The sequence below is a fragment of the Pleurodeles waltl genome, chromosome 3_1 (genome assembly GCF_031143425.1).
Source record: "Pleurodeles waltl isolate 20211129_DDA chromosome 3_1, aPleWal1.hap1.20221129, whole genome shotgun sequence".
NCBI classification, from domain to species: Eukaryota; Metazoa; Chordata; class Amphibia; order Caudata; family Salamandridae; genus Pleurodeles; species Pleurodeles waltl.
In genome coordinates, this window is record NC_090440.1 from 651,748,419 (window position 1) to 651,763,008 (window position 14,590).

General features: G+C 43.9%; 1 protein-coding gene across 3 annotated transcripts in view; it reads left to right on the top strand.

Moving 5' to 3' along the window:
* The window catches only part of BRSK2 (BR serine/threonine kinase 2), a 615,416-nt gene that overhangs the window by 582,950 nt on the left and 17,876 nt on the right, over positions 1-14,590 (top strand). Inside the window, exon 19 of one of the 3 annotated variants that reach the window (XM_069223152.1) lies at positions 6,584-6,631. The exons of the other annotated variants lie outside the window; for them this stretch is intronic. Within the exon in view, the coding sequence (XP_069079253.1) occupies positions 6,584-6,631 (48 nt within the window). The remainder of the gene's footprint in view (positions 1-6,583; positions 6,632-14,590) is intronic. 3 annotated transcript variants of the gene reach the window in all.

The following is a 14,590-nucleotide window of genomic DNA, read 5'->3' on the forward strand; positions in this document are numbered from 1 at the left end:
ACAGTGGTAGCAGCAGAAGACAAAACGTACATGTATTCCCCTACCTAGACAACTGGCTCATCAAAGCCAGCATGTTATCACAATGCCAACGTCACACTCAGATGACAGAGGACATTGGAACTTCTCCACACATTAGTTTTCACACTCAACCTTTTCAAATTCCATTTTCCACCGCTTCACATACAGCCCTATCTAGAAGCTATTCTCAATGCCGAATTTAGGATTGTATACCCCAGTGCACCTCTGGGTCACAACTTTCAGACTTTTCTCACTCAGTTTTGAGAGAATTCATCATACACAGAGAGGAATGTGATGCCCCTGTTAGGGATGATGGTCTCTTGCATTGCCATTGTTCTCCATGCAAGACTCCACATGCATCCCCTACAGCAGTGTCTGTCTCGTCAGTGGGCTCAATCACAGGGTCACTCGGAAGATCTAGTGTTGTTAGACTGCTATATGCAATGCTCTCTGCAATGGTGGAACACCACCGACCTGTTGAAAGGGCAGCCTTTTCTAGACCCTGTGCCTCAGATCATTCTGACAACAGATGTGTCAAACACAGGCTGGGGTGCTCACCTTCGAGAACTCTCAGTACAGGGATATTGGGAGCACGACTATAAATCCCTACATGTTAGCTTCTTTGGGCTTCAGGCAGTATTTCTAGTTCTGAAAGCATTTCTTCATCACCTCTCTCACAAAGTTTTCTTAGTCCACACAGAAATTACAGCAATGTACTACCTTCAGAAACAAAGGGGGGCATGGTCACTCCAATGGTCACAACTCTCTCAGACAATATGGAAATGGGCTCTCCACCTTCACATTCACTTGGTGGCAGTGTATCTCCCTGGAACAGGCAACAGCTTTGCACCTGCTCAGCAGAATGCAGCTACAAGTCCACAGATGGGAACTCCACCCACAAGTCCTTCAAAAATACTTCCAGAAGTAGGGAACATCTCAAATAGATCTTTTCACCTCAGCGGAAAACACAAAATGCCAAGACTTCACCTCCAAGTACCCACTTCCTCTATCCAAGGGCAATGCTCTATGGATGAACGGTTCAGGGATATTTGCCTATGCTTTCTGCCTCTCCTTCCATTTCTAGTTTGACAGATCAGGCAGACATTTCTCAACATGAGACTTGCGGCTCCCACATGGGTACAGCAGCCCTGGTTTGCCACACTACTGGACCTCTCACTAGTTCCCTACAAAAAGCTCCCCAACAGTCCGGACCTTTCAATTAAAGCCAAGGTCTGGTCAGACACCTAGACCCTAAATCTCTCAACCTTATGATATGGCTCCTAAGGTCATAGAGTTTGGTTACTTAGATTGGCCTGCAGAATGTATGGATGTTATCAGAGAAGCTTGTAAACCCACTACCGAAGCATGTTATGGTGCAAAGTGGAAACACTTTTTTTGCTACTGTCAACCCAAACACATTAATCCTATTAAAGCTACTGTGAAAGACATTGGCCCTCATTCGGACCTTGGCGGGCGGCGGAGGCCGCCCGCCAAAGTCCCGCCGTCAGGTTACCGTTCCGCGGTCGAAGGACCGCGGCGGTAATTCTGACTTTCCCGCTGGGCTGGCGGGCGGCCGCCTTCAGGCCGCCCGCCAGCCCAGCGGGAAAGAGGCTTCCACGATGAAGCCGGCTCGGAATCGAGCCGGCGGAGTGGAAGCTGTGCGACGGGTGCAGTTGCACCCGTCACGTATTTCACTGTCTGCGCAGCAGACAGTGAAATACATTTAGGGGCCCTCTTACGGGGGCCCCTGCAGTGCCCATGCCAGTGGTATGGGCACTGCAGGGGCCCCCAGGGGCCCCGCGACCCCCCCTACCGCCATCCGGTTCCCGGCGGGCGGACCACCGGGAACTGGATGGCGGTAGGGGGGGGTCGGAATCCCCTCGGCGGCGCAGCTAGCTGCGCCGCCTTGGAGGATTCCAATGGGTGGCGGTACACTGGCGGGAGGCCGCCAGTGTTGCCGGTCCGACCGCGGCTTTACCGCCGCGGTCGGAATGCCCATTGGAGCACCGCCGGCCTGTCGGCGGTGCTCCCGCGGTCCTCCAACCCGGCGGTCATGGACCGCCAGGGTTGGAATGACCACCATTGTCTACTACTTGCTTCATTTACAAAAAACTAATTTAGCTTACACCTCCGTTCGCATACATCTTGCAGCTATAGCTGCATATTTACAAAACAGATAATATACATCCCTGTTTAGAATTCCAGTGATCAAAGCATTCATGGAAGGCTTTAAATGGATCATTCCATCAGGAGTGCCTCCTGCACCATCATGGATTCTCAATATTGTCCATACCAGGCTCATGCCACTTCACCCATGACCTCTTCAGTACATATCATGGAGAGTGGCTTTTTTAGTTGCTATCACATCTCTCAGACATGTTAGTGACCTCCAGGCCCTAACCCTGGAAGAACCATTCTTCCAAATTCATAGAGACAAAGCGATTCTTCACACTAATTCGAAGTTCCTCCCTACAGTGGTCTCCCAATTCCGCATTAATCAATCGATTGAGTTATCAGTCTTCTTTCTGCAGTCTGACTCAGTTGCCGAAAGAGCCCATCAAATTTTAGACGTTAAACATGGATTAATAATAGAACTAAAGAGTTTAGAAAGATTAAACAGCTCTTTTTAGCTTTTTCACTCCCTCACAAAGGCAATCCAATATCCAAAACCAGCATAGCTAGGTGGATAGTAAAATGTATTCAGACCTGTTATGCTAAAGCAAAAAAACAACTTCCTGTCACTCTCAGAGCACACTGTACCAGGAAGAAAGGAGTTGCTATTGCTTCCCTTGGAAATATAGACAATATCTGACATTTGTAAGGCAGCTACATGGTCTACACCACATACATTTACAAAACATTATTGTGTGGATGTAATTGCACGCAGGCAAACCAATATAAGCCAAGCAGTACTAAGAACACTTTTCCAGTCAACTGCAACTCCCACAGACTAGCCGCCACTTTCATTGAGGGATTGCTTCACAGTCTATGCAGAGCATGTGTCTCTACAGCCACAAATGCCATTGAACGGAAAATGTTGCTTACTCAGTAAGCATCTGTTTGTGGCATGTAGTGCCCTCCTTCCTCCCCAGATGCCTGTGGCTGTTTCAGTTCCTTTATACTTTTATGTAGCTGTACATATATATTTACATTTGCATGGACATCTCTTTTTCTATTATTCCACTACACTTCTTTTCTCACCCGCCTGCGGTAAAACAATCTAACAAAGGAGTCAATGCCCATGCGCACTATCACCGAGAAGGAGGAGTCGCTCAATCGTGAGACTTGAAAATGCTTCTTCAAAGAAAAACAACTTGCAACACTCTGAATCAAACACTAGATGGCAGGAATATACAGAGCGTGTGAATCTACAGCACTACATGCCACAAACAGATGCTTACTGAGTAAGTAACATTTTCCTTATACTACACATTGCGCCCTGCTCTACATAACTAACTGACTATGGGCACACAATGTAAAAACAATATACTGAATAAACTTTCAATACGCACACATACTTACACATAGCACACATCTCTGAGTAAGCAGCAAACATTTGCCAACAGCATTGGTACAGATGCTAACATGCACATTATGAAAGGAACAGATTTCTTGTCAGGTTAATGATGTACTCCTCTACTCAATTGAACTATGTCTCTGAAAAGGGTGGAAAAGTAATCCAAATATTACTGTTACTTTCCTCTGGTAAATCCGAGAAGTAATTTTTCTGTTTGAATCTCATTTTTCTCCTGACCCAGAATTTTCAAGTACTTCCAGCAATGAGACAGAGCAGACCCACAAATACATGTGGCCCATAGCTCATATTTACACACTGCATGCAGCACAATACAGATACACCAACAAAGAATACACACAAGCACAGTATACACAGCATACAAATATGAAACATTCAGACAGATACATCTATGAGGAACTCAGTTGATATCATTAAGTGTGAGTTACCTTTCTCTCCCCCTTCTGGATTATAAGTGATGAAAAGCAATTTGCTTACGTTTTTAGCTTTCGCAGTGATATAAGCAATCACACTTCAAGATTCTTCTTACAAGTTGCAGACTGGTGGCATTCAGAGTTGGAGATACAGTGATGCACATCTTGGGTGGCCATGAGACGGGAGCCCCTAGCAGGACTCTGTAGCACTACCTTTAGGATGCAGTCTTCTTGAGGCTTCTTTGTGTGCACGTATATTACAGGCTATTTCCCTAATATTGGTGGCAAAGGCTTTGCTCCCTGACCCCTGGCTTGGAGGGGACTTAGTCTTAAGATAGATTGCTCTCTACCCACGACCTGTAGTCCTGGTTAATAACACCCCCAGGCATCCAGGATCTCTGAAAACATGCACCGCTGTGGCAGGATATCCTCCTCTGTTCCTGTTTCATAGAGTATTTAATTGCCATATCTCCATTACTCTGTTATTTTAGATCTTCCTCAATGGTGTCTCCCAGAAAGTAATTCCCAAGGCTATAGCAATGGGAATATGGTTCCACCCACGAACTAGCAGTGATGCACTGGGAGCTATCGTCTGCCCAGGAGGGATATAAGCAATCCATACATCTCTTTAAGTGAGGAGAGAGGCAACTACTTCTAAGAAATTCAATACCATGGAGTCAAAGCTTGCATTTTATGGGGAAAAGGTGTATCTGGCTTGGGAGCCCCTGAACGAGACAGTCCTGGATATTTTTCAGCTCATCAACAACATGCTTCAGTTTTGTTGAAGTGCCTTACTTGGAATTATCATGATACTTTTATTTCCGTCTTTCCAGGTATCATAGCACACTTCCCTCTTTTTACAAAATGTTCGCATCTAAGCTCATTATTCAGGCGACATTGTCGATAAAGGAGTGTCAGAAGAGGGTGAGGGGTCCAATGAGTGATGCATACATCTAACTAACAGAAAATAAGTGTTCCAGTCTGGCACATCAACACGTTAATAGTGAGGTTTACCAAGAAGCCACATCTGATTTAAAATACATTTTCCAGACAGTGACCCAGAAAATATGTTACTATCATAACTGTAAAAATGAATATGAATTATCCCTACAAAATATTTTTTTTAACAAAGGATTTCAAAATGTGTACACCGTAATTGAGGTTTATATACAGTGATATATTTATCCTGTAAAATGATCCCAGTTGGAGCTTCCACTAGGGAAATATAGCACTGTGACCCTAAAAAGGAGATATAAGATGTTAGTGGGTCAGGAAGCTTTTGTTGTGTGTGAGCTGATGGCTCACAGCACAGAGAAATGTTGTGACACTGGAGAAAATGTCAGCAATGTTGAAGTGTGCATTTAAAAATGGCATTGTCTGGACAGACTTGGCAGACAACATTGCATAGGCATATCACATACTCATGTACATGAACTATAATCTAGGTCGTTCTGCAAAGATGGCTGAACTCGTAGTATGGCTGTAGCTCCATTTGTCCTTGTACCAGAGACACACAAGACACGAGCACGGCCTATTGACATCTTAATCATTGACTGAAGTCCAAAACAAGAGTACAGATAGACAACAAAATCTAGGGAGCAGGCAGAAAACAAGTGTATACCTTAATAAACCATAAGGCCTGATTTAGAGTTTGGCAGATAGGTGCTCCATCATAAATGTGAGGTATATCTTGTCTGTCTTCCTACAGGTGCATTAGGATATAATTCACTTCCAATATGGTGAACGGGATATCCGTCACTTTTTTGTGACAGAGTACTGAACCGCCAAACTCAATCAGTCCCAAAGTGTGCAAGTTCACATTACACACATCAATAATATACAGGTGTGTGACACATGTATATAGAGTGGGGATAGAATTAAAAAATGTGTACACTCTACCTAAAGTTCACGTTCATAGGGCACATATATACTCACACACTCATGTACAAGGAACACACAGTATGCGAGGAGACAGCAGCTAATTTACATATATGCACAGCAGCGCACCTAGATGCTTACCCTGTACAGTGTAAGCATTCCACTTTGAAGTACAAGTTTGCAAAGGTTTGTGTGGCTTGTGTGGCGCAGTCAAATTTTGAGCAGTGACTTTGGGCTTTTATAATGTATAGTAGATCACCTCACCTGTTTTCATTTCTTTGCATCACATAAGTGCCCACACAAATAATTTGTTAACTTAAGCCAGTGAAGCCAGAGTCTTATCCTATACTGGACATACACTATACTTAAAGCCTTACTCTTACCAAGCAAATAGTACACCTTGAAATTGGTTCTATGAAAAGGCAAACACCCCCCATCTGTCGAGGGTACCCTGGAAAGAGGTACTAAATTGCCTCCACTTATAGCATAATGTGGAACTCGGTACCACTGTGCCTCTGAGCCAAACAAAATGGCAGGAGATGACGGAAGTAGGCAATAAGCTTGGAAATGGGGCATTGTTTGCACTAGTAGAACTTGCATCCTCATACTTGGGTGGGAGTGGGATGGATAAGGGATGTGGATGACATGTAGCAGCAGGTATCTGCTCTCCAGGTGTATGTCTAAACTCCAGCTCACCTCTTAACCCCTCCCTCCTTCTTCCTTCCACGCGGTGATCCAGACACCACTAACTGTTTGGAGCTTATGACGGCCCGCCTTTCAAAATGCGGTAAGGACATACTTCCTTCACAGCCTCTCTCGTCCCTCACTTTTTAACTACCCTCCCTAAAATCCTAAAACCTGGCCTTCTGCTATCTTTACCTTTCACATATTGCCCCTGAACACGTTACTCCTCCCACTCTCGCTGTGCATCACCACTCGCAAGCACATGTGCAGGCTGTGCGCCCCTTTGGCTGCTTCTCGTCTCCCGTTCCTCTGTCTTCTTAGCCTTATTTTAGAGTACTCTTTTTTTCTACGCTATGCTCTGTCTTCCAGCTCTGGTTTTCTGCTTCTCGCTAAATCACTTTCCTGTAGCATTTGCTGCACCTTTTGTATTATGACTGACCTCTCTCCTTTGGTTGCTGCTATGTTTTACTCTTAAATGGTGAAAGGAAGGGAGATGATGGCCATTGTGAGGGTTTAGGTACACTGCTGCACCACTCCTGACTGAGAGAGGGCTTCAAAAACTACTTACCACACTTGGATACTGACTTAAGGATCTTTATCGCTTATTTTATTTGTGGTACATGCAATTACAAAGATGGCTTGCCTCAAAAAGATCTGAACTGCAATGTAGAAATCTAGCCCTCCTTGACAGAAGTATCACCAAAAAAAGTATTAATTTTTGGTGGTTCTCCAAAGAACATCTTTTACAGCTCCAGTAGAGTGATAAAGTACAAACACAGGTTACAGATGTACCAGTATGCATGCATAGTATCTGCATGGCTGCCCATCCGCTGTCTGAGGTAGCACCTCTGGCTTAAACAACTCCACCATCATTACCATTGATACCTTACAGGTGAAACAACCCCCTCAGTAATTCTGCAACTCAGTTTTTTTTTTCTCCAGAAGTTAAATAATATATGTGCAGTACTAGTAATTTTGAACATAAGTTTGAAAGGCATTTAAGGATAAATAAAACATGAATTTATGGAATGGAAATCCTAACTTGCATTTCTCTAGGATTAGAGCTTTCATAAAGTCACATGTTTCCCAGTGTCAGACTGGGAATCCTTATAAGAAATGTTAAGATAGCAGTAACAGAATGCATTTTTATGTGACTCAGCAGAAAACCAATGTGGTGGTGAGGCTGTGACCTCCATTCCTCTGGTGGCACTCTGAGCATATATTTTCTACCACACATCAACTGAGAGGGGAACTCTTCAGAGGGGCTCAAATGCCTCTCTCCTCACCTGTCAATGGATGTTGGACCCACTGGAAACTTGTTTTTCTAAAAGCAGAAAAGTGCACTGCAAGATCTGTTAGGCTAAGAAGATCATTGGCCATCTTGTGCAGTGTACTACAGTCTGCGCCGTATTCACAAACAACCAGAGGGTGTAATTTTTGTATTCACTTCTCTGTGAATACTTTGAAAAATATTTAGAAGAAATTAGTCTTCAGCATTCAAGGAACCCACCTCTCTGATCAAAGGACTTTTGCAGAAGCCAAGATCTTCCACCACTTTCTCCTGAGGATAATACTTAGTATCAGAAGAGATGACTGACATCAACGACTGAGCTCAGGGGTAAGGAGATTGGGAAGAAAGAGAGAGCATGAGTCATGGTTCTGGTGTACAAGGAGCTCCTGTTGAAAGATTGGCATGTGTGTGTTGATCCTTTTGAGCTGGACGCTTCAGATATTAGTGGTAGGGCACACTCCTTCTGCCAGGAGAGGTAATCTTTGACAAAGGATCAATATAGGCAAATAAACACAAATACTTTAAAATCAGCTTGGCTAAATAAACACAAGAGCGACCCAGAATATACATTCCTATTCCTATTGTCTCTCCGATTGGGAGGACAGAGCCACAGGCTTTCCTCTTGTAGGAACTGCTTCCAACCATATGTGAGCAGCATCCTTAAAATGAAGGGCCTATTATGAGCTTTGCATCCAATCAGACGCATCAAATGTTCCTACAACAAAATAATATTGGATACTGATACACTGTGCCAAGATGCAGGGTTATCCTGTGTTTCTCCCGCAATGGCAGCTCTAATGTAAGGCAACCATTCCCCAGGTCACTGTTTGTCCTGATGAGACTTTAGTATCCTCTTTAAGGGTTGAAACATTGTTGACAGCCAACAAGACAGACCTTACTTTTCTCTATCCGATAAGGGGATTTGTTCTATGGATGTATTTGTTCAAATACCATATGGAGGCTGTCTTTGTGTAGATACACCGATTATCGAACAAATAACAGTGATTCTTTGATTGTCTTGTGTTTTTTGTGGTGTTCTTCTTACTTGGGGTGCACTTTTTTTCAACTGTTGCTTCTTTTGTGATTATCATAAAAAGATATCTTAAGCATTGATGGTTATTCACAACGATAAAAGTATGTGCCTTTTACATATCTGAGTACTGGTTGCAGTGTGCATAATCAAGATGTTTTTGACAGATTTGTAACTGTCTACACTTGAACATTGTTCTGTGATTAATTTAGTAGCAGGATTTCCTGCTTTATTGTACACTTTTCTCAAAGTGAGTTTTACATGAATGTGTGTTTTCTTAAATTACAATCAGCTTGGGCATACTTTTCTTGTCCCCTTTCAGTTATTTGTGGCTTACCTCCATAATCCATGCACCCACTTGCTGAAACCACCATTGAATTTACCCTTCTACCCTCTGTAAGGTAACATTAGTAAAATATGATAACAAGGGCAATTGTGAGTTGCGAATGTAGATATCTAAGCAGCTGCAATGTGGTAATGCTATCATACCTACACTACACAAAACACTTTTGCCTGGATGTCCAGGCAAGATTGTTAGCAATAGGAAAGCTGTGGATGCCCATTAGCACCCTCCTCAATGTTTTCCTGGGTGGTAGTTGTAATTCAAGTAGGTGAAACTGAAAAATCCAGTGCTGGAGAAGATAACCTATAACTACCGTTCTCCCCCATATTCACATGTGACTCTACCTTCTCCTGCTGTAATGAGCCTTGGGTATTGCCTTTCATTTCAAAGTGCTAGAAAAATGGATATATGCATTCTCTAAGTTAGTATAGCATAATCTTCACAAACTTATTAGCTTTCTGTCATGAGATGCAATGAGGTGTATATCTTGTATATTGCACAACATTAGAGTAAGTACATTCTCTTGTTTTATTTATCCATTCCCAGGATTCTCAGCCTTATTACACGGGGTTGTATGATGGAACCATGCATGCCGGAAGAACTCATGCCTTATCAATGTGGTCGGTACCATGACTGTGTCGTTTCCATGCATGCCTTTATCACACCTGCCTTTACAACTAATTTAGTTGTAAAAGAATGCCTAGGAAAGTCATGTGTAGAAATAGCATGCAAAACGACATGAGTTGTTTTGACATGCAACCCCCCCACCTGCCCTGAGGCCCAAAACTACCCCCACTCCTAATACCTAAAGTACTCCGACCCCCTACCCGCCCTAAGCCCTGAAAGAGAAAAGTATCCCACCCCCACTTAAAAGTAACGTATCCCGACCCCCACCGGCCCTGAACCCTAAACCCCCACTCCCCCCCCACTGCTACCACAAAAAAATAAACTACCCCGGCACTCCCCCACCCACCTTGAGCCCTAAAAAAAAACTATCCCGGCCACATACCCCCACCCCTAAAAAATAAACTAACCCACCCCACACCCGCCCTGACCTACCTCACCCCTGCCCCTAAACACGGAACTACCCCGACACACCCCACCATCCCTGAGCCCTAAAACCTTCCCCTAATAAGTAAACTACCCCGACCCCCCCACCATAAGCCCTAAAAAAAAAACTATCCCGAACAACCCGCCCGCCCCTAAAAACTAGATTACCTGAACCCTCCACCCGCCCTGATCCCTAAAAAAAAAAAACTACACTGACTCCCCTACCCCTGCCTCTAAAAACTAAAGTACACCGACACCCCCACGACCCTAAGCCCTATAAAAAACTATCCTGACCCCCATGAAAACTAAATTACCCTGACCCCCACCTGCCCTGAGACCTGAAAAAAAAAAGCCAGAACCCCCCACCCACCCCTAAAAACGAAAGTACCCAGACACCCACCCTAAGCCCTAAATCCTCCCCACCACTAAAAACTACCCACTAATCCTGCCCCAACCCCACTTACCTCACCTCTCCTGATCCTCTTTCCTCTACTCTCCTCCCCACTTCCTTAAACCTTCCTCCACCCTTTTGAAAATAAACTACCTCACTCTAAGCCATAAATAAAAAAAAATACCCGAACCCTCCAACTCCTGCCCCTAAAAACAAATAGCTCAGCCTCCCACCTTAAGCCCTAAAAACATTCCCAAACCCTCCACCCCTCGAAAACAATAGTCTGCCCCAGACCCCCCACCCACCCCAAACCCTTAATCCACCCCCCAGCCCTGCCCAAACCCACTTATCTCACTGCATCCTCCACGACCTCTCCCGAACAACAAATTTTCTGTGCCTTAACCACGCATATGCGTAGTTTAGCACATGCATGGTTAAGGCACAGAAAAAGCCATGCGTTATTCTGACAAGCCTGGTTACGCTTGCGTGGGAAACGTCTGCGTTGTTAAGGAAGTTTCCCTTACTAGGAACAGTTCACTCATGTGAATAAATGAAATATGCCAGCACCAGAGAACTGTAGTTAAAGCTACATATTTTTTTCTAATGCAGCACCCAACAGTATTCAAGCCGTCACTCTCAAATCATACAAAGAAATGCACTAAATATGTGCATTCACCCTCTCAGTTGTTGTGCCTGCAAACAGGATCATCACTTTTATTGTCCCAGCCTTAACTTATTGAGGCGGTCCTGCATCTCATCTCCTGTCTGTAGTGGAGCACTTGAAAGAGCATTCCCACATTCAGCACACCGGTGGTATTTTTTCTGTCTCTCATAAGGAAAGAATGCTTACCAGGTCCTCATTAGACCACTTGTGTTTTTAAAGTAATATTTAACCAGCAGGACTTCCACCCCATTACTGAAAGTGTTCTTCTACTAAAAGGGACATGGATTTATGTATGAGCTACATAGTGCAGACCGTGGTGGGTGGCTGAGACCAAATTATGTCAGGGCAAAGATTCTTTGGTCAGGAGCAATTTGAATGCATGAATCCAAAGAGGTTTAACTGATCAGGTAATTCAGTGCATTTTAAGGGTCCAAGGGAATTTTACTATACGGTGTGGCTATTAAATGTAACACAGAATTTGCTAAATGGATAGCTAATTACGCACCTCAGTATGACTGAAATACTCAATTCGCAGCCACATTTATGAACAGATATAATTTAGCTGACAAATTTAGGTTAGGACATTCTGGGATGCTGAAAGGGACCGATGCAAAATAGCCTCTTGAAAGGTTGTCATGGAAAAACCTGCGTCCACAAAGAGATGGCCAGCCACAGAAGTACCTGGTTGGTCTAAGCTTTAGAAATATTACGTTTTTAAGGGCATTAATCAGGCAGGAAAACGATATGGTTTTAAGAACCTAATCTCAATTACTTTACAATGCCAACTGAAAAAATTCAGACGTCTGTCAAGCCAATAAATCATGATTTTAATGGCAAACGCAATGTGATGAAATATGCAAATCTTTCCAAATTCTGCATTGAGCGATTCTCACACTAGTGTGTAACAGTTTTCCAAATGGGGTATTATTTTCCCTTGTGACTTGACACCACATGAGGAAAAGTCCGAGCACTGTGCTGTGGTCAGAATGAAGGAAACTGCAGGCAGGTGTTGTATTGAAAGAAGCATCTAAAAAGCAACGATTCATGATGTGTAGATTCATATCTATAAGGACCGTAATTCTGGTGCACCCCCCGTACAGGGGTTTCGCAGCACCATCAGCGATGTACTTTGATGCATGCCACTACTGCAGCCACACTACTCACACTACCACTCCATCATTTAAGGTAAGTAGTTTAAGTATGATTCATGCAAACATAGGGATGCTTACAATTAGACATAATTTGGGGTGGTTAAGGTGTATTGTTAGAAATTGGGTTACTAGTTGACAGAGGTACTCTGTCCTAGCAGGAATCACGATCCTAGTCAGTGTAAGTCAGATACACACCCTAAATCAACCTGTTTTCAACCCCTGGTAGCATGGCACAGAGCAGTCAGGCTTAACTTAAGAGGCAATGTGTTAAGTATTTGTGCGACAGTTCAAACAGTAAAACAGTGAAAGGACCATACAAAAATATACCACACCGGGGTAGAAAAATAGAGCTTATTTAATGAACCTAGACTCATTAGCTCTCTGCTGTGACATGCAATGAGGTGTATATCTTGTATATAGGACAACATTAGAGTAAGTACATTCTCTTGTTGCTTTTTTATTCATCCATTCCCATGATTCCCAACCTCATTACTGGGAACAGTTCACTCATGTGAATATATGCACTGGCTACATTTAACCAATAAGTAGAACTTGAGATATTATTTTTTAAAGAATAAACGTAGTTGTAGTGCTTAAAAACAGAAAGTGCCAAGAGGAGCTTTCTGGTCACATTAGACCGGGTCAAATTTGAAAAGGCAGGGTGATGGTGATGGAGTACAGGTCAGATATAGGGACCAGCATTGGCTGCTGATCAGTACCTTGGTTCAGAGTTGAGTCGACATCAAGAACAAGATGCCAGGAGCAAAGGAGGCGATGAACTGTTGTCGTTCCAGAAAATGTTGTCTATGCCTCGGCTTCTGTCTTCATAAAGTTAGAAATGCACTGGGATTGGAGGCAATTCATAGTGCAGTCAGCAGTGTGGTGTTCCCAATCTTTGCAGCCGCTACACTGCACCGGTGTCGTCAGTGATGCGCTGTCCTCGATCCTCGCAGCAGCGATGCATCAATGGAAATGCCCGGTTCCGAGCGGTGCAACAGTGTAGATTCATGGATTTTGGGCTGGAGCAGCACTTTATATCCACTTCCAAGGGCACAGGACAGCATTGGCACCAATCAGCAGGGCAAGACTTGCAGCAAGCTGGAGGTGATGAGTTGAAAGTCTTTTGTGTTCCTGAGACTTCAGAAGAATGGGATGCAAGCCAGCAAGCCCTGGGAGTCACTCTGGTTCTGGGTTCAAAAGTTACAGCTCCAGTCCTTCTCACACAGGCAAGGAGAGCAGCAGGTCAGCACAGCAAGAAAGCAGTTATTCCACAGCAGCAGTCCAGCAGAGTTGTAGTCCTTGTAGCAGCACAGCAGTCCTTTATTCCTGGCAGAGTATCCACAGGTCCAAAAGTGTACTGAGTTGGTAGGGTCAGACGTCCATTTCTTATACCTAGTGGTGCCTTTAATGTGGGGGACACTTCAAAGAAGGGTTTTGAAGGGCACAGAGGTTCTCCCTTACTGCCCTGGCTCCACACTCACTATAGGGGGGTATGCAACCCTTTGTGTGGGGACAGGACACTGCCTATTCAGGTGTGTCAGCCCCTCCCTCCCATCATGCCCAGATTGGTACTTTAGGATGTTGATGCCCCATCAGTGACATCTAAACTCCCTTTGTGTGTGGCTGTCTAGAGTGAAAGCACAAGTCAGCTGCCACCCCACTATAGATGTGTATTGGAGATTGGCTGCAGGCACACAGGGCTAAGAGCAAAAAATACCAACTTCCTAAAAGTGGCATTTTCAAAATTGTAATAATAAATCTGAGTTTACCATTCAAGAGGATTTGTCATTACTATTCCAGAGGTACTGAATGTGACAGGTCTACTCCTTCTCATTCCGAATTTGAGAGGTTTTTTCACTACCAGGACACATAATAAATATATATATATATTCTACCTTTTAGTTACTTAGCACCCTGCACTAGGGGTGACTTATATGTAACAAAAGGGGAGTTTAAGACTTGGCAAGAGATTAATTGCCAAGTCAACATAGCAGTGTAATACTTCATTAAGGCTGCAACGACGGGCCTGGGACATGCTTTAAAAGGCTACTTAAGTTGGTGGCACTTGCAGTGCTGCAAGCCCTCTAGTAGCATTTATTCTACAGGCTCTAGGCACATGTAGTGCACTCTACTAGTGGCTTA